Genomic DNA, 18,929 nt, shown 5'->3' on the forward strand with positions numbered 1-18,929 from the left:
GGACTTGATGGTTTGAGTTATAAGGAGAGGCTGGATAGACTGGGACTTTTTTCTCTGGAGCGTAGGAGGCTGAGGGGTGATCTTATAGAGGTCTATAAAATAATGAGGGGCACAGATCAGCTCGATAGTCAATATCTTTTCCCAAAGGTAGGGGAGTCTAAAACTAGAGGGCATAGGTTTAAGGTGAGAGGGGAGAGATACAAAAGTGTCCAGAGGGGCAATTTTTTCACACAGAGGGTGGTGAGTGTCTGGAACGAGCTGCCAGAGGCAGTAGTAGAGGCGGGTACAATTGTGTCTTTTAAAAAGCATTTAGACAGTTACATGGGTACGATGGGTATAGAGGGATATGGGCCAAATGTGGGCAATTGGGACTAGCTTAGTGGTTAAAAAAAAAGGATGGTATGGACATGTTGGGCCGAAGGGCCTGTTTCCATGCTGTAAACCTCTATGACTCTATTTCCAATTTTATAGACACCTCTTGAACCACCAAGAGAACAAGAGTGCGGAGGGGTGGGGTGGGGAGAGTGGGCATGCATCAATTGGTCGCACGAGAATGCAATATCACTTGAAAGACACGAGTTGTTGAAGCTTGACATCTCGCATTCATCAGGACAGGCAGAAGAATACCAAATTTCAAACAGTCACGACATCCTGCGCAACAGGTGATACTAGGAAGTTCTGTGGAACAAAGGGACCTTGGCGTGTTTGTCCACAGATCTCTGAAGGTGGAAAGGCAGGTTAATAGGGTGGTGAAAAAGGCATACGGCACACTAGCCTTTATCAATCGGGGTATAGATTACAAAAGCAGACAGGTCATGTCGGAGTTGTATAGAACTTTGGTGAGGCCACAGCTGGAGCACTGCGTGCAGTTCTGGTCGCCACATTATAGGAAGGGTGTGATTGCACTGGAGGGGGTGCAGAGGAGATTCACCAGGATCCTGCCTGGGACGGAGCATTTAAGTTATGAAGAGAGGTTGGATAGGCTTGGGTTGTTTTCATTGGAGCAGAGAAGACTGAGGGGGTGACCTGATTGAGGTGTACAAGATTATGAGGGACATGGACAGGGTGGATAAGGAGCAGCTGTTCCTCTTAGTTGAAGGGTCAGTTACGAGGGGATCTAGGTTCAAGGTGAGGGGCAGGAGGTTTGGGGGGGATGTGAGGAAAAACCTTTTTACCCAGAGGGTGGTGAGGGTCTGGAATGTGCTGCCTGGGAGGGTGGTGGGGGTGGGAGGCCTCACATCCTTTAAAAAGTACCTGGATGAGCACTTGGCACATCGCAACATTCAAGGCTACGGGCCCAGTGCTGGTGGATGAGATTAGGTGGGAGGTCAGGTGTTCTCATGTGTTGGTGCAGGATTGATGGGCCAAAGGGCCTCTTCTTCACTGTATGATTCTATGAACAGATGACAAGTGTGCTGATTGGTTGGCAAGTCAGCCACGATTGGTTGAGGCATTACAAGCAATGGGGATCTATGGGCTCCCCAAATTCCTGGGTAATCCAAAAAAAGGTTTAAAACCTGAACATATTCCTTTTGTTTGCGGAGTACAGGGTTCTACATATGAACGTATATCACTTAAGCACATATAAATGAGTCACATTATGACCAGTTATCTTAAATGTGTACCATGAGCGCACTCAGGATTGTTCTTGTTTTGTGCCCATTTTTGGATTACCGGAGCCTATAGCTCCGCCTTGCTCTCTCCATGGTCAATCAGAGTCCACTTGCTGACCAATCAGTCCCCTTTCCTCCTGCGGTACAAATTCTGGCATCAGTTTAAAAGTTGACACTCCTGCATTTGCCCTGATGGGGGGGGGAAAGGGAACTTTGAGGCCGCCAATGCGCTCCTTACCGCAAACTCATTGTCGGGATCTTTCTCTCCCTTCCTGAAGGGGCGCGAGTACTGGAACTGCTGGACCTCGTTGGCTCGGTAGAAACTGTTTGAGGAAAGAAGTGAAGACAGCTCTTCAGATCATTGAATCATAGAATCCTACAGTGCAGAAGGAGGCCATTCAGCCCATTGAGCCTACACTGACAACAATCCCACCAGGCCCTATCCCCATAATCCCATGCATTTACCCCTGACACTAAGGTGCAATTTAGCATGGCCAATCCACCTAACCTACACATCTTTGGACACTAAGGGGCAATTTAGCATGGCCAATCCACCTAGCCTACATATCTTTGGACACTAAGGGGCAATTTAGGATGGCCAATCCACCTAACCTGCACATCTTTGGACACTAAGGGGCAATTTAGCATGGCCAATCCACCTAACCTATACATCTTTGGACACTAAGGGGCAATTTAGCATGGCCAATCCACCTAACCTGCACATCTTTGGACACTAAGGGGCAATTTAGCATGGCCAATCCACCTAGCCTACATATCTTTGGACACTAAGGGGCAATTTAGCATGGCCAATCCACCTAGCTTACATATCTTTGGACACTAAGGAGCAATTTAGCATGGCCAATCCACCTAACCTACACATCTTTGGACACTAAGGGGCAATTTAGCATGGCCATTCCACCTAACCTGCACATCTTTGGACACTAAGGGGCAATTTAGCATGGCCAATCCACCTAACCTGCACATCTTTGGACACTAAGGGACAATTTAGCATGGCCAATCCACCTAACCTGCACATCTTTGGACACTAAGGGGCAATTTAGCATGGCCAATCCACCTAACCTGCACATCTTTGGACACTAAGGGGCAATTTAGCATGGCCAATCCACCTAGCCTACATATCTTTGGACACTAAGGGGCAATTTAGCATGGCCAATCCACCTAGCTTACATATCTTTGGACACCAAGGAGCAATTTAGCATGGCCAATCCACCTAACCTGCACATCTTTGGACACTAAGGGGCAATTTAGCATGGCCAATCCACCTAGCCTACATATCTTTGGACACTAAGGGGCAATTTAGCATGGCCAATCCACCTAGCTTACATATCTTTGGACACTAAGGAGCAATTTAGCATGGCCAATCCACCTAACCTACACATCTTTGGACACTAAGGGGCAATTTAGCATGGCCATTCCACCTAACCTGCACATCTTTGGACACTAAGGGGCAATTTAGCATGGCCAATCCACCTAACCTGCACATCTTTGGACACTAAGGGACAATTTAGCATGGCCAATCCACCTAACCTGCACATCTTTGGACACTAAGGGGCAATTTAGCATGGCCAATCCACCTAACCTGCACATCTTTGGACACTAAGGGGCAATTTAGCATGGCCAATCCACCTAGCCTACATATCTTTGGACACTAAGGGGCAATTTAGCATGGCCAATCCACCTAGCTTACATATCTTTGGACACCAAGGAGCAATTTAGCATGGCCAATCCACCTAACCTACACATCTTTGGACACTAAGGGGCAATTTAGCATGGCCAATCCACCTAGCTTACATATCTTTGGACACTAAGGGGCAATTTAGCATGGTCAATCCACCTAACCTGCACATCTTTGACTGTGGGAGGAAACCGGAGCACCCAGAGGAAACGCACGAGGGCACAGGGAGAATGTGCAAACTCCATACGGACAGTGACCCAAGCCAGGAATCGAACCTGGTTCCTTGCTAACCACTGTGCCACCGTGCCACCCCAAAGCAAACTCCGGTGAGATTCAAACGCACAACCTTTGAAAGCCTTCCCAGACGATGACTATAAGTCTAACTTGCCATCCTTTGCGCCACAGTGCCACAAACCCTATCCACCATTTTCCAAAAGTAATAGTTCTCTGGAACAGAGGCTGCAAGTAACGTAGAACGATAAGAGAGGCCTATCTGTCCATCGTGCCTGTGCTGGCCCTTTGCAACCTCTCCAGGAGTGAGATTTAGAAAACTTCTAAATGTAAAGCACGGTAGAAATTTGGAATTCTCTCCCAGAAATGGCAAAACCAGTTTGAGGTTTTTAATTGTTCATTCCAAGTGAAAGGACGGCATGGACAAGTTGGGCTGAAGGGCCTGTTTCCATGCTTCTATGTCTAAGTCATGAAGGGGTGAACATGGAATAAGGCTGTGGATGATCCATGATCTGATTGGATGCCAGAACAGACTCGAGAAGGGGCTGAATGGCCTCCAGCTGCTTCTAAATTCCAATCTAGCCCAGCAATCGCATGAGATTGCTTACTGCTCAAGATCCTTATGACTGTGCGGCCAAATTCCCCTCCAATTCCATTTTCAAGTTTGCTGACGACACCACCGTAGTGGGTCGGATCTCAAACAATGACGAGATGGAGTACAGGAATGAGATAGAGAATCTGGTGAACTGGTGCGGCAACAATAATCTCTCCCTCAATGTCAACAAAATGAAGGAGATTGTCATCGACTTCAGGAAACGTAGAGGAGAACATGCCCCTGTCTCCATCAATGGGGATGAAGTGGAAATGGTTGAGAGCTTCCAGTTTCGAGGTGTCCAGATCACCAACAATCTGTCCTGGTCCCTCCACACGAACGCTATAGTTAAGAAAGCCCACCAAAGCCTCTACTTTCTCAGGAGTCTAAGAAAATTTGTCATGTCTGGTACGACCCTCATCAATTTCTTCAGATGTATCATAGAAAGCATTCTTCCTGGTTGTATCACAGCTTGGTCTGGCTCCTGCTCTGTCCAAGTCCGCAAGAAACTACAAAGGGTCGTGAATGTAGCCCAGTCCATCGCGCAAACCAGCCTCCCATCCATTAACTCCGTCTACACTTCCCGCTGCCTCGGGAAAAGCAGCCAGCATAATCAAGGACCCCACGCACCCCGGACATTCTCACTTCCACCTTCTTCCGTTGGGAAAAAGATACAAAAGTCTGAGGTCACGTACCAACTGACACAAGAACAGCTTCTTCCCTGCTGCTGTCAGACTTTTGAATGGGCCGAACTTATATTAAGTTGATCTTTCTCTAACTGTAACACTACATTCTGCACCCTCTCCTTTCCTTCTCCCCTCTGTGCTCTATGAACAGTACGCTTTGTCTGTATAGTGCGCAAGAAACAATACTTTTCACTGTGTCCCAGTACATGTGACAATAATAAATCAAACAATACTTTTCACTGTGTCCCAGTACATGTGACAATAATAAATCAAACAATACTTTTCACTGTGTCCCAGTACATGTGACAATAATAAATCAAACAATACTTTTCACTGTATCCCAGTACATGTGACAATAATAAATCAAACAATACTTTTCACTGTATCCCAGTACATGTGACAATAATAAATCAAACAATACTTTTCACTGTATCCCAGTACATGTGACAATAATAAATCAAACAATACTTTTCACTGTATCCCAATACATGTGACAATAATAAATCAAACAATACTTTTCACTGTATCCCAATACATGTGACAATAATAAATCAAACAATACTTTTCACTGTGTCCCAGTACATGTGACAATAATAAATCAAACAATACTTTTCACTGTGTCCCAGTACATGTGACAATAATAAATCAAACAATACTTTTCACTGTGTCCCAGTACATGTGACAATAATAAATCAAACAATACTTTTCACTGTATCCCAGTACATGTGACAATAATAAATCAAACAATACTTTTCACTGTATCCCAGTACATGTGACAATAATAAATCAAACAATACTTTTCACTGTATCCCAGTACATGTGACAATAATAAATCAAACAATACTTTTCACTGTATCCCAATACATGTGACAATAATAAATCAAACAATACTTTTCACTGTATCCCAATACATGTGACAATAATAAATCAAACAATACTTTTCACTGTATCCCAGTACATGTGACAATAATAAATCAAACAATACTTTTCACTGTATCCCAGTACATGTGACAATAATAAATCAAACAATACTTTTCACTGTATCCCAGTACATGTGACAATAATAAATCAAACAATACTTTTCACTGTATCCCAGTACGTGTGACAATAATAAATCAAACAATACTTTTCACTGTATCCCAATACGTGTGACAATAATAAATCAAACAATACTTTTCACTGTATCCCAGTACATGTGACAATAATAAATCAAACAATACTTTTCACTGTATCCCAGTACATGTGACAATAATAAATCAAACAATACTTTTCACTGTATCCCAGTACATGTGACAATAATAAATCAAACAATACTTTTCACTGTATCCCAGTACATGTGACAATAATAAATCAAACAATACTTTTCACTGTATCCCAATACATGTGACAATAATAAATCAAACAATACTTTTCACTGTATCCCAGTGCATGTGACAATAATAAATCAAACAATACTTTTCACTGTATCCCAGTGCATGACAATAATAAATCAAACAATACTTTTCACTGTATCCCAGTACATGTGACAATAATAAATCAAACAATACTTTTCACTGTATCCCAATACATGTGACAATAATAAATCAAACAATACTTTTCACTGTATCCCAGTGCATGTGACAATAATAAATCAAACAATACTTTTCACTGTATCCCAGTGCATGACAATAATAAATCAAACAATACTTTTCACTGTATCCCAGTACATGTGACAATAATAAATCAAACAATACTTTTCACTGTGTCCCAGTACATGTGACAATAATAAATCAAACAATACTTTTCACTGTGTCCCAGTACATGTGACAATAATAAATCAAACAATACTTTTCACTGTGTCCCAGTACATGTGACAATAATAAATCAAACAATACTTTTCACTGTGTCCCAGTACATGTGACAATAATAAATCAAACAATACTTTTCACTGTGTCCCAGTACATGTGACAATAATAAATCAAACAATACTTTTCACTGTATCCCAGTACATGTGACAATAATAAATCAAACAATACTTTTCACTGTATCCCAGTACATGTGACAATAATAAATCAAACAATACTTTTCACTGTGTCCCAGTACATGTGACAATAATAAATCAAACAATACTTTTCACTGTGTCCCAATACATGTGACAATAATAAATCAAACAATACTTTTCACTGTATCCCAATACATGTGACAATAATAAACCAAACAATACTTTTCACTGTATCCCAGTACATGTGACAATAATAAATCAAACAATACTTTTCACTGTGTCCCAGTACATGTGACAATAATAAATCAAACAATACTTTTCACTGTGTCCCAATACATGTGACAATAATAAATCAAACAATACTTTTCACTGTATCCCAATACATGTGACAATAATAAATCAAACAATACTTTTCACTGTGTCCCAGTACATGTGACAATAATAAATCAAACAATACTTTTCACTGTATCCCAGTGCATGACAATAATAAATCAAACAATACTTTTCACTGTATCCCAGTACATGTGACAATAATAAATCAAACAATACTTTTCACTGTGTCCCAGTACATGTGACAATAATAAATCAAACAATACTTTTCACTGTGTCCCAGTACATGACAATAATAAATCAAACAATACTTTTCACTGTATCCCAGTACATGTGACAATAATAAATCAAACAATACTTTTCACTGTATCCCAGTACATGTGACAATAATAAATCAAACAATACTTTTCACTGTATCCCAGTACATGTGACAATAATAAATCAAACAATACTTTTCACTGTGTCCCAGTACATGTGACAATAATAAATCAAACAATACTTTTCACTGTATCCCAGTGCATGACAATAATAAATCAAACAATACTTTTCACTGTATCCCAGTACATGTGACAATAATAAATCAAACAATACTTTTCACTGTATCCCAGTACATGTGACAATAATAAATCAAATAATACTTTTCACTGTATCCCAGTGCATGACAATAATAAATCAAACAATACTTTTCACTGTATCCCAGTACATGTGACAATAATAAATCAAACAATACTTTTCACTGTGTCCCAGTACATGTGACAATAATAAATCAAACAATACTTTTCACTGTATCCCAGTACATGTGACAATAATAAATCAAACAATACTTTTCACTGTATCCCAGTGCATGACAATAATAAATCAAACAATACTTTTCACTGTATCCCAGTGCATGACAATAATAAATCAAACAATACTTTTCACTGTATCCCAGTACATGTGACAATAATAAATCAAACAATACTTTTCACTGTATCCCAGTACATGTGACAATAATAAATCAAACAATACTTTTCACTGTATCCCAGTGCATGACAATAATAAATCAAACAATACTTTTCACTGTATCCCAGTACATGTGACAATAATAAATCAAACAATACTTTTCACTGTATCCCAGTACATGTGACAATAATAAATCAAACAATACTTTTCACTGTATCCCAGTGCATGACAATAATAAATCAAACAATACTTTTCACTGTATCCCAGTACATGTGACAATAATAAATCAAACAATACTTTTCACTGTATCCCAGTGCATGACAATAATAAATCAAACAATACTTTTCACTGTATCCCAGTACAGGTGACAATAATAAATCAAACAATACTTTTCACTGTATCCCAGTGCATGACAATAATAAATCAAACAATACTTTTCACTGTATCCCAGTACATGTGACAATAATAAATCAAACAATACTTTTCACTGTATCCCAGTGCATGACAATAATAAATCAAACAATACTTTTCACTGTATCCCAGTACATGTGACAATAATAAATCAAACAATACTTTTCACTGTATCCCAGTGCATGACAATAATAAATCAAACAATACTTTTCACTGTATCCCAGTACATGTGACAATAATAAATCAAACAATACTTTTCACTGTATCCCAATACATGTGACAATAATAAATCAAACAATACTTTTCACTGTATCCCAGTACATGTGACAATAATAAATCAAACAATACTTTTCACTGTATCCCAATACATGTGACAATAATAAATCAAACAATACTTTTCACTGTATCCCAGTACATGTGGCAATAATAAATCAAACAATACTTTTCACTGTATCCCAGTACATGTGACAATAATAAATCAAACAATACTTTTCACTGTATCCCAGTACATGTGACAATAATAAATCAAACAATACTTTTCACTGTGTCCCAGTACATGTGACAATAATAAATCAAACAATACTTTTCACTGTATCCCAGTACATGTGACAATAATAAATCAAACAATACTTTTCACTGTGTCCCAGTACATGTGACAATAATAAATCAAACAATACTTTTCACTGTGTCCCAGTACATGTGACAATAATAAATCAAACAATACTTTTCACTGTATCCCAGTACATGTGACAATAATAAATCAAACAATACTTTTCACTGTATCCCAATACATGTGACAATAATAAATCAAATCAAATCAAAAGAATTGAAGCTAGATTCGTTTGTGACTTCTCTCTCAGAGTAAGTCGGTCTGTAATGTCACTTACTTTAAGATCTGCTCCGGAACAGGTTTGTCCTTGTAATACAATGGGAGGTTAAGGACTGGCTTCACAGTGAAACACTGAACATCTGAGTACTCGGGTCAAGGAATGGGAAATGCTCTGTATTCACAATGTTCTGGATTAATACTGACTCAATCCTGTCCATAGCTAATGTGTGTTCCTCCGTCGCTCTCTTATCCATCACTCCAGTGACAGAGGCTAGATAATGGCCTGAATTTCAATGATGGGGGGAAGGGGGGGTGCAGCAGGTAAGGGTATGGGTAGGGGTGAGGGCTACTCGCAACTTGCCAACGCCAACCAGGTGAGAGACGTGAAACTGGTGGGCTGGGAACCTTTGATCGGGGAAAGTGAAGAGCTGTAGCCACGGCCAGTTTAAAAAGCTGGTGATTTGAATGCCTTAATCTTAGAGGATGCTATCGCTCCTTCCGCAGGTGATTGCAAACTGCTTGGAAGTCAGGTCAGGCCTTGCACCTCACTCACCTGCTGCTTCTATTATCCTGCCTCCACTCTGGTGTGGGATCAGCCTGTGTAACTCGGACTGTGGACCACCAATGAGGAGCAAGGATAGCAGAGGCAACACGGCACCTACCGCTTGTACCTTCAGACTCCTGGAACAAGAGCTCCTCCCCAAGGGGGCCAGGTGGGCGAGTGTTGCCTGTGGTTGTCAAGAACGGCACATGGTGGCAGCGGTGGGGAATGTTTGTACAGAATGTTTAACGGCACAATCTACAAACCCCAACCCGTTCACGCGCAACAGACGCCTGGCTGCGGAAGGGAAGCAAGAAAATGTGGGAATAGTCTCGGGACAACGGACAAAGGATACACTGCGTGGGCGAGGCCTTCAGTTCATCGCCAGGTGGGGAAGTGCTTGTCATTTTCTCAGCATTGGGAAATTGGGTCGCCAGTTTCAATCGGAAGTCCTCGTATCGTTCGTACTCCTTCCCACGGTAAATAAACATTCTATTCTGGAGAAAGAAGAGAGATGGAACTGGGGTGCACTGCCCTTCCCTTCAGTGCAGACACAATCTTTGTACGTGACCCTGTCCCTTCAGGATATATTCCCAAACGACACACACAGCTTAATCCAGACACCAGCCAGTACGCGCATAACATTCCATCATCTGTTCCTGATACTTACAAATGGCCATGTGTGGAGGCATCTGGGTTATGTAGACCAATGTTGAACCAATTATATTCTGTATCTAACCCCGTGCTGTACCTGTCCTGGGAGTGTTTGATGGGGACAGTATAGAAGGAGCTTTACTCTGTATCTAACCCCGTGCTGTACCTGTCCTGGGAGTGTTTGATGGGGGACAGTGGAGAGGGAGCTTTACTCTGTATCTAACCCCGTGCTGTACCTGTCCTGGGAGTGTTTGATGGGGACAGTATAGAAGGAGCTTTACTCTGTATCTAATCCCATGCTGTACCTGTCCTGGGAGTGTTTGATGGGGACAGTGTAGAGGGAGCTTTACTCTGTATCTAACCCCGTGCTGTACCTGTCCTGGGAGTGTTTGATGGGCGACAGTGTAGATTAACGTGGCGGTAGTGTTACTTACCCGCAGGAAGGAGGGGAATCCTTGCCCGTAATATCCGACTGCAAAATACTCCGGCAAAGGCCTCATGGCCTTCATAATCTTCTCGTAGAATTTGGCTTGCTGTTTCTGTGACAGGGAACGCAGAAAGATCAGTGTTGAGAGAATGGAGGGAGACACAGAAATGTGGAGTGAATGTCACGCATTGGGACATCTTACCAGGAGAAGGCTCAACTCCTCATACTCGAATATCTCTTTCTCGTACATCGCCGCCAACTCTTTGCACAGTTTGATGGCGTTTTCCCACATCTGTGATCGAGAGAGCAACATCTGAGTCTGGGTGAGAGTCTCGGAAGGGCAATTATTAATCGGGGCGGGGGAGCGTGTCTCAGTGGGATGGAGGAACTCAGGTTAGGCTTTGTACAAATACTGTTGCAAGAGCGTGGGTGAGACCACATCTCGACTACAATGCACAATTCTGGTCCCCTTACTTGAGAAAGGATGTAAATGTATTGGAGGTTCAGAGAAGGTTGACTAGATTGATTCCAGGATTGTCTTATGAAGAGAGATCGGGCAGTTTAGGCCGAGAATTGTTGGAGTTTAGAAGAATGAGGGGGGAGCTAGAATCATAGAATCCCTACAGTGCAGAAGGAGGCCATTCGGCCCATCGAGCCTGCACCGACCACAATCCCACCCAGGCCCCATAACCCCACGTATTTACCCTGTTAATCCCCCTGACACTAAGGGTCAATCTCGCATGGGGGAGCCGATGGCCTCGTGGTATAACCGCTGAACTATTAATCCAGAAACTCAGCTAATGTTCTGGGGGAGCCCGGGTTCGAATCCCGCCACGGCAGATGGTGGAATTTGAATTGAATAAAAATAAATCTGGAATTAAGAATCTACTGATGACCCTGAAACCATTGTCGATTGTTGGAAAAATCCATGGATTTTTAAAAAACGCTTGGGACATGGGCGTCGCTGGCTGGGCCAGCATTTATTGCCCATCCCTAGTTGCCCTTGGAGGGCAGTTGAGATTCAACCACATTGAACCATAGAAACCCTACAGCACAGAAAGAGGCCATTCGGCCCATCGAGTCTGTACCGACCACAATCCCACCCAAGCCCTACCCCCATATCCCTACATATTTACCCGCTAATCCCTCTAACCTATGCATCTCAGGACACTAAGGGCAATTTTAGCATGGCCAATCAACCTAACCCGCACATCTTTGGACTGTGGGAGGAAACCGGAGCACCCGGAGGAAACCCACGCAGGCACGAGGAGAATGTGCAAACTCCGCAGACAGTGACCTGAGCCGGGAATCGAACCCAGGTCCCTGGAGCTGTGAAGCAGCAGTGCTAACCACTGCGCTACCGTGCCGCCCATTGCTGTGGCTCTGGAGTCACATGTAGTCCAGACCGGGTAAGAACAGCAGATTTCCTTCCCTAAAGGACATTAGTGAACCAGATAGGTTTTTGTGACAATCGACAATGGTTTCATGGTCATCAGTAGATTCTTAATTCCAGATTTTTTAAAATTGAATTCAAATTCCACCAGCTGCCGTGGCGGGATTCGAACCCAGGGCCCCAGAACATTAGCTGAGTGTCTGGATTTTTAAAATTCCTTCGTGGGACATGGGTGTCGCTGGCTGGGCCAGCATTTATTGCCCATCCCTAGTTGCCCTTGGAGGGCAGTTGAGAGTCAACCACATTGCTGTGGCTCTGGAGTCACATGTAGGTCAGACCGGGTAAGGACGGCAGATTTCCTTCCCTAAAGGACAGTAGTGAACCAGATGGGTTTTTCCGACAATCGACAATGGTTTCATGGTCATCAGTAGATTCTTAATTCCAGATTTTTTTTATTGAATTCAAATTCCACCATCTGCCGACATGGGATTCGAACCCGGGTTCCCCCAGAACGTTAGCTGAGTTTCTGGATTGATAGTCTAAGCGATAATACTGCGAGGCCATCGCGATTTGAAGAAATGGAGACATGAGGAGCGAGGTAAGGGTGTTGCCTCAGAGGGAATTGGAGGCAGATTCAATCGAATGTCTTGAAAGGGGTTTGGATCTGAAGCAGGGGCAAGTGGAGTGGGAGAGGAGGTAGGTAGCTCTCGCGTGGTGCTAGGACAGATCCGATGGGCTGAATGGCCCCCTACTGGGATGAAGGCAATCGGTTCCAAACCCTGAGAGAGGAAGAGGACGTGGCGGTGGTTTGAGTGACGGGGAACCGCGTTGGGACGCACTGGGGGTACGCGTGTGCTTGCGTGTGGCATACTAACCTTGCCCTTGTCACAGTAATGGATAATTTCTTGATAAAGCCTCTCCTTTAGTTCCCGGTTGGTCAGGGCTTGGTAATCCCCTCTATTCATGAGGTGCGGCGCACAAGGCTGGTCTGACCACTTGCAATCACCAACAGGAGAGAACACACAGAGAGAGTCAAGAATCATTGCTAGGCTGAGTCTTGCTTCCACATCGTGCTACCCATCACAAAAACGGGGTGGCACGGTGAACACCCCGTTAGCACCGCTGCCTCACAGCGCCAGGGACCCGGGTTCGATTCCCGGCTTGGGTCACTGTCTGTGCGGAGTCTGCACCTTCTCCCCCGTGTCTGCGTGGGTTTCCTCCGGGTGCTCCGGTTTCCTCCCACGACGTGCCGGTTAGGCGGATTGTTTGGTGCCGGGCGGGAAACGGATTTTTAGGCCCGTGCGTTATTTTCCGGGTTCGGCACATTCTGCGCCAGGCGTGGCGAGGTGGGAAAGTCGGCCTCAATGCCTAGTGGTGAGATATTCCAAAGGTTGGACAGCACATTGTACAAGACATTGGCAAGGCCACACTTGGAATATTGTGCACCGTTCCGGTCACCCTATTATAGAAGAGATATTATTAAACTAGAAAGAGTCCAAAGATGTGCGGGTTAGGTTGATTGGCCATGCTAAAAATTGCCCTTAGTGTCCTGAAATGCGTAGGTTGGAGGGATTACTGGGTAAATATGTAGGGATATGGGGGTAGGGCCTGGGTGGGATTGTGGTCGGTGCAGACTCGATGGGCCGAATGGCATCTTTCTGTACTGTAGGGTTTCTATGATTTCTATGAGTGCAGAAAAGATTTACTAGGATGCTACCGGGACTTGATGGTTTGAGTTTTAAGGAGAGGCTGGATAGACTGGGACTTTTTTCCCTGGAGCGTAGGAGGCTGAGGGGTGATCTTATAGAGGTCTATAAAATAATGAGGGGCATAGATCAGCTAGATAGTCAACATCTTTTCCCAAAGGTAGGGGAGTCTAAAACTGGAGGGCGTAGGTTTAAGGTGAGAGGGGAGAGATGCAAAAGTGTCCAGAGGGGCAATTTTTTCACGCAGAGGGTGGTGAGTGTCTGGAACAAGCTCCCAGAGGTAGTAGTAGAGGCGGGTACAATTTTGTCTTTTAAAAAGCATTTAGATAGTTACATGGGTACGATGGGCATTGAGGGATATGGGCCAAATCTGGGCAATTTTGACTAGCTTCAGGGTTTAAAAAAAAAGGGTGGCATGGACAAGTTGGGCCGAAGGGCCTGTTTCCATGCTGTAAACCTCTATGACTCGCTGAATAATCCTGAGTGTGCCAAGAATGACCACAGGAGACCAGTTTAAGATGGTCAGTCGGGCCTCACCATGTGCCTCACATACACGCGTGGCCACATGTACTCCATCCTGTCCAAGGAACAGGAACATGTCCATATTTTGAATGAGAAAAAAAGCAGGGCGGCAGTTTAGGGTGGGGGAGTGTGCCGGAGGTCGATAATTCCCTGGTACATTTCCATGGCAACGCCTTAACCGGAGTCAGGGTTTGTCAACCAATCAGCAGCCTTTTCCCAGGTAGCTTAAATTGTTTTTTTTATTCATTCGTGGGACACGGGCGTCGCTGGCTGGCCAGCATTTATTGCCCATCCTGAGTTGCCCCTTGAGAAGGTGGTGGTGAGCCGCCATCTTGAATCGCTGCAGTCCACGTGCTGTGGGTTGACCCACAATGCCGTGAGGGAGGGAATTCCAGGATTTTGACCCAGCGACAGTGAAGGAGCGGCCGATATATTTCCAAGTCAGGATGGTGAGTGGCTCGGAGGGGAACTTGCAGGTGGTGGTGTTCCCCATGTATCTGCTGCCCTTGTCCTTCTAGATGGTAGAGGTCGTGCGTCTGGAAGGTGCTGTCTAAGGATGAGTTGCTGCAGTGCATCTTGTAGATGGTCCACACTGCTGCTACTGAGCGTCGGTGGTGGAGGGAGTGAGTGTTTGTGGATGGGGTGCCAATCAAGCGGGGCTGCTTTGTCCTGGATGGTGTCGAGCTTCTTGAGTGTTGTTGGAGCCGCACCCATCCAGGCAAGTGGGGAGTATTCCATCACACTCCTGACTTGTGCCTTGTAGATGGTGGACAGGCTTTGGGGGAGTCAGGAGGTGAGTTACTCTCCGCAGGATTCCCAGCCTCTGACCTGGTAGCCAATGTGTTTATATGGCTGGATCCAGCTCAGTTTCTGATCAATGGTAACCCCCAGGATGTTGATAGTGGGGGCCAGGGGGGGGGGAATTCAGTGATGATAATACCACTGAATGTGAGGGGCGGTGGTTAGAGCATCTTTTGCAACTCCCTCAGAAAATTTGATAATTCTTGCATATTCTTGCATCTGATGAGTGCGAGGCGAAAAGCTTCGACAGCATGTATCTTTTTGGCAAGATTGGAGTTCTGTGCTCCCCGCGCGGCTACTGAGGGGGAAAAGGGGTCCATCGAAGCAGGTGGAAACTAATTCGAAGGATGTGACACCAGCCCGGTTAGATTTTCCATCGTCCCCGGGTATCGGGTGCAATGATGGGTGGTGCTATTCCTGTTATGTGAGGGGGCAGGGAGACGCATCACTGATAGATTCAGAAAGCACAGTTAAAAGTGCCTTTTACCTGGAGTAGTTCAGCGTGCAGGAGTAGGGTGTAGGCAGCCTCGGTGTAATTTTCACAGTCACAATGTAGATCTCGCAGCTTGTACAGGTACCTGGCATCGGCAAGAGCAGAGGGTTAAGAGCGTCAACCATCCTTTCCATCGCCACCAGACAACCCGAGGCCAGGTTACAGAGCATCTCGATCACTCGGTATCCCTCTGAGCTTCCCCTCACACCCACATCCACACTAAAAACAAAATCATTCTCGGGACGCTCTTGCCAAGCATTTAAGGGGTGTGGGGGGCGTGGAAACTCCATCATTCATCATCATGGCCGATCTACGTCAATTCCATCCCCTCCGTATCCCTCGGTATCCAAACACCTAATGTTCCCTGTCTAGAATATACCCCACAATTGAGCCTTTACAGTTACTCAGGGGGGGAGAACATGCAAACTCCACACAGACAGGGACCCAAGATCGGGAATCGAACCCGGGTCCCTGGAGCTGTGAGGCAGCAGTGCTAACCACTGTGCCACCGTGCTAAGTCAGTAATAATAGATTCCCCTGATCCCTGGTCAATTGATTAATCATTTCCTGTTATTGGGTCTGAAGTCCATAACCGGGTTAAACCTCATTTCAGTTTTAATTCTGCCCTCCCCCGTCCCCTTTGCCTCAAACTGTGCCCTCTCGTTCGAGAAGGTCCAACAAGAGGAAACATCCTCTCCAAGTCTACCCTGCCAATCCCTTTCAGCATCTTATACACCTCAATTAGACATATTATTGGGGCAGCACAGAGGTTAGCACTGCTGCCTCACAGCGCCAGGGACCTGGGTTCGATTCCCGGCTTGGGTCACTGTCTGTGTGGAGTCTGTACGTTCTCCCCGTGTCTGCGTGGGTTTCCTCCAGGTGCTCCAGTTTCCTCCCACCGTCCAAAGATGTGCGGGTTAGGTGGATTGGCCATGCTGAATTGCCCCTTAGTGTCCAAAGATGTGTGGGTTAGGTGGATTGGCCATGCTAAATTGCCCCTTAGTGTCCAAAGATGTGCGGGTTAGGTGGATTGGCCACGCTAAATTGCCCCTTAGTGTCCAAAGATGTGCAGGTTAGGTGGATTGGCCACGCTAAATTGCCCCTTAGTGTCCAAAGATGTGTAGGTTAGGGGGATTGGCCACGCTAAATTGCCCCTTAGTGTCCAAAGATGTGCAGGTTAGGTGGATTGGCCACGCTAAATTGCCCCTTAGTGTCCAAAGATGTGTAGGTTAGGGGGATTGGCCATGCTAAATTGCCCCTTAGTGTCCAAAGATGTGCAGGTTAGGTGGATTGGCCACGCTAAATTGCCCCTTAGTGTCCAAAGATGTGCAGGTTAGGTGGATTGGCCATGCTAAATTGCCCCTTAGTGTCCAAAGATGTGTGGGTTAGGTGGATTGGCCATGCTAAATTGTCCCTTAGTGTCCAAAGATGTGTAGGTTAGGTGGATTGGCCATGCTAAATTGCCCCTTAGTGTCCAAAGATGTGCAGGTTAGGTGGATTGGCCATGCTAAATTGTCCCTTAGTGTCCAAAGACTTGCAGGTTAGGTGGACTGGCCATGCTAAATTGTCCCTTAGTGACCAAAGATGTGCAGGTTAGGTGGATTGGCCATGCTGAATTGCCCCTTAGTGTCCAAAGATGTGTAGGTTAGGTGGATTGGCCATGCTAAATTGCCTCTTAGTGTCCAAAGACGTGCAGGTTAGGTGGACTGGCCATGCTAAATTGTCCCTTAGTGTCCAAAGATGTGCAGGTTAGGTGGATTGGCCTTGCTAAATTGCCCCTTAGTGTCCAAAGATGTGCAGGTTAGGTGGATTGACCATGATAAATTGAATAATGTGTCAAGGGGATTAGCTGGGTAAATATGTGGGGTTACGGGAAAAGGGTGTGGGTGGGATTGTGGTCGGTGCAGACTCGAAGGGTCGAATGGCCTCCTGCACTGTGGGTATTCTATAATCCATTGTCAAAGTTGAGGGGTTCCTGCTGCTGTTAATTATTCCTGAGGCCTCGTCTCAACCTGCCTCCGTGAGGCGTCCACGAGGGCGTGACCTTCCATGGCGTTTACCCACCTGATGTAGATGTCCTCTCGTTTCTTCTCCTTATAGAAAGCCTGCGGTGGAAATGGAAAGGATATTTGTTAGCTCCAGGTCTCTCCATCGGCTCCCCAACTGGGATTGAGGGCTGCTGACCTTTCTCTTTATTCCCTCTTGTCCACGGTTTAACCTTTGACCTCCCCCGCTTCCCCCCGCAATTTTCTCCCGTCTTTCGAGTTGGACTGGGAGGCCTTGGCTAACTCCAACCATCGGGCACCTTTCCCTGTGCCAGCCTGCCAGATCTCTCTTGGCTCCCTGCTTTCCCACGGGCACGGAGGCCACTGACAGTGCAGGCCCCACGTCCAATGGGCATGTCACTTTAGAGAGGAGTTGGTTGCCGCACGTAGGCCCAACCAAGGTTAAGGATGGCAGATTTCCTTCCCCAGAGCCCTTTGGGCCATTTCCCTTTGTGACAGTTTTATCTCTTGTAATTCCCAAATCCCTAAGGCGGGATTCGAACTGTCGTCCAATGAATCGTTATGTCACTGTCCTGGGATTACGAGTCTAGTTACATAACCACTGTAGCAAATCGCTCAGCAGATAATAAAGAAAACGCATGGGATGTTGGCATTTATAGCTAGAGGAATAGAATATAAGGAAATATTGTTGCAACTGTACAAGGCACTGGTGAGGCCGCACCTGGAGTATTGTGCACAGTTTTGGTCCCCTTATTTGAGGAAAGATGTAGTGGCATCGGAGGCAGTTCAGAGGAGGTTCACTGGATTGATTCCAGAGATGAGGGGTTTGTCGTGTGAAGAGAGATTGAACAGTTTAGGCCGATACTCTCTGGAATTTAGAAGAATGAGGGGAGATCAAATTGAGGTTTACAAGATGATAAAAGGTGTGGATAAAGTAGATGTGGAGCGGATGCTTCCTCTTGTGGGGCATTCTGGGACGGGAGGTCATAGTCTTAGAATGAGGGATAGCAAATTTAAAACAGAGTTGAGGAGAAACTACTTCTCCCAAAGGGTTGTGAATCTGTGGAATTCGCTG

At 45.0% G+C, this 18,929-nt stretch overlaps 1 protein-coding gene across 3 annotated transcripts in view; it reads right to left on the reverse strand.

Annotated features, from left to right (window-relative positions):
- The window catches only part of dock5 (dedicator of cytokinesis 5), a 293,002-nt gene that overhangs the window by 21,498 nt on the left and 252,575 nt on the right, over positions 1-18,929 (reverse strand). For 2 of the 3 annotated variants that reach the window (XM_078239223.1, XM_078239224.1), the window contains 8 exons: positions 17,913-17,953; positions 15,843-15,933; positions 13,202-13,321; positions 11,136-11,225; positions 10,941-11,045; positions 10,208-10,349; positions 9,370-9,451; positions 1,852-1,936 (listed from right to left, as the gene is read on the reverse strand). In XM_078239223.1, the coding sequence (XP_078095349.1) occupies positions 1,852-1,936; positions 9,370-9,451; positions 10,208-10,349; positions 10,941-11,045; positions 11,136-11,225; positions 13,202-13,321; positions 15,843-15,933; positions 17,913-17,953 (756 nt within the window). The remainder of the gene's footprint in view (positions 1-1,851; positions 1,937-9,369; positions 9,452-10,207; positions 10,350-10,940; positions 11,046-11,135; positions 11,226-13,201; positions 13,322-15,842; positions 15,934-17,912; positions 17,954-18,929) is intronic. The other variant, XR_013500554.1, reaches the window with a different exon arrangement.

Source organism: Mustelus asterias, chromosome 22, assembly GCF_964213995.1.
Source record: "Mustelus asterias chromosome 22, sMusAst1.hap1.1, whole genome shotgun sequence".
NCBI classification, from domain to species: Eukaryota; Metazoa; Chordata; class Chondrichthyes; order Carcharhiniformes; family Triakidae; genus Mustelus; species Mustelus asterias.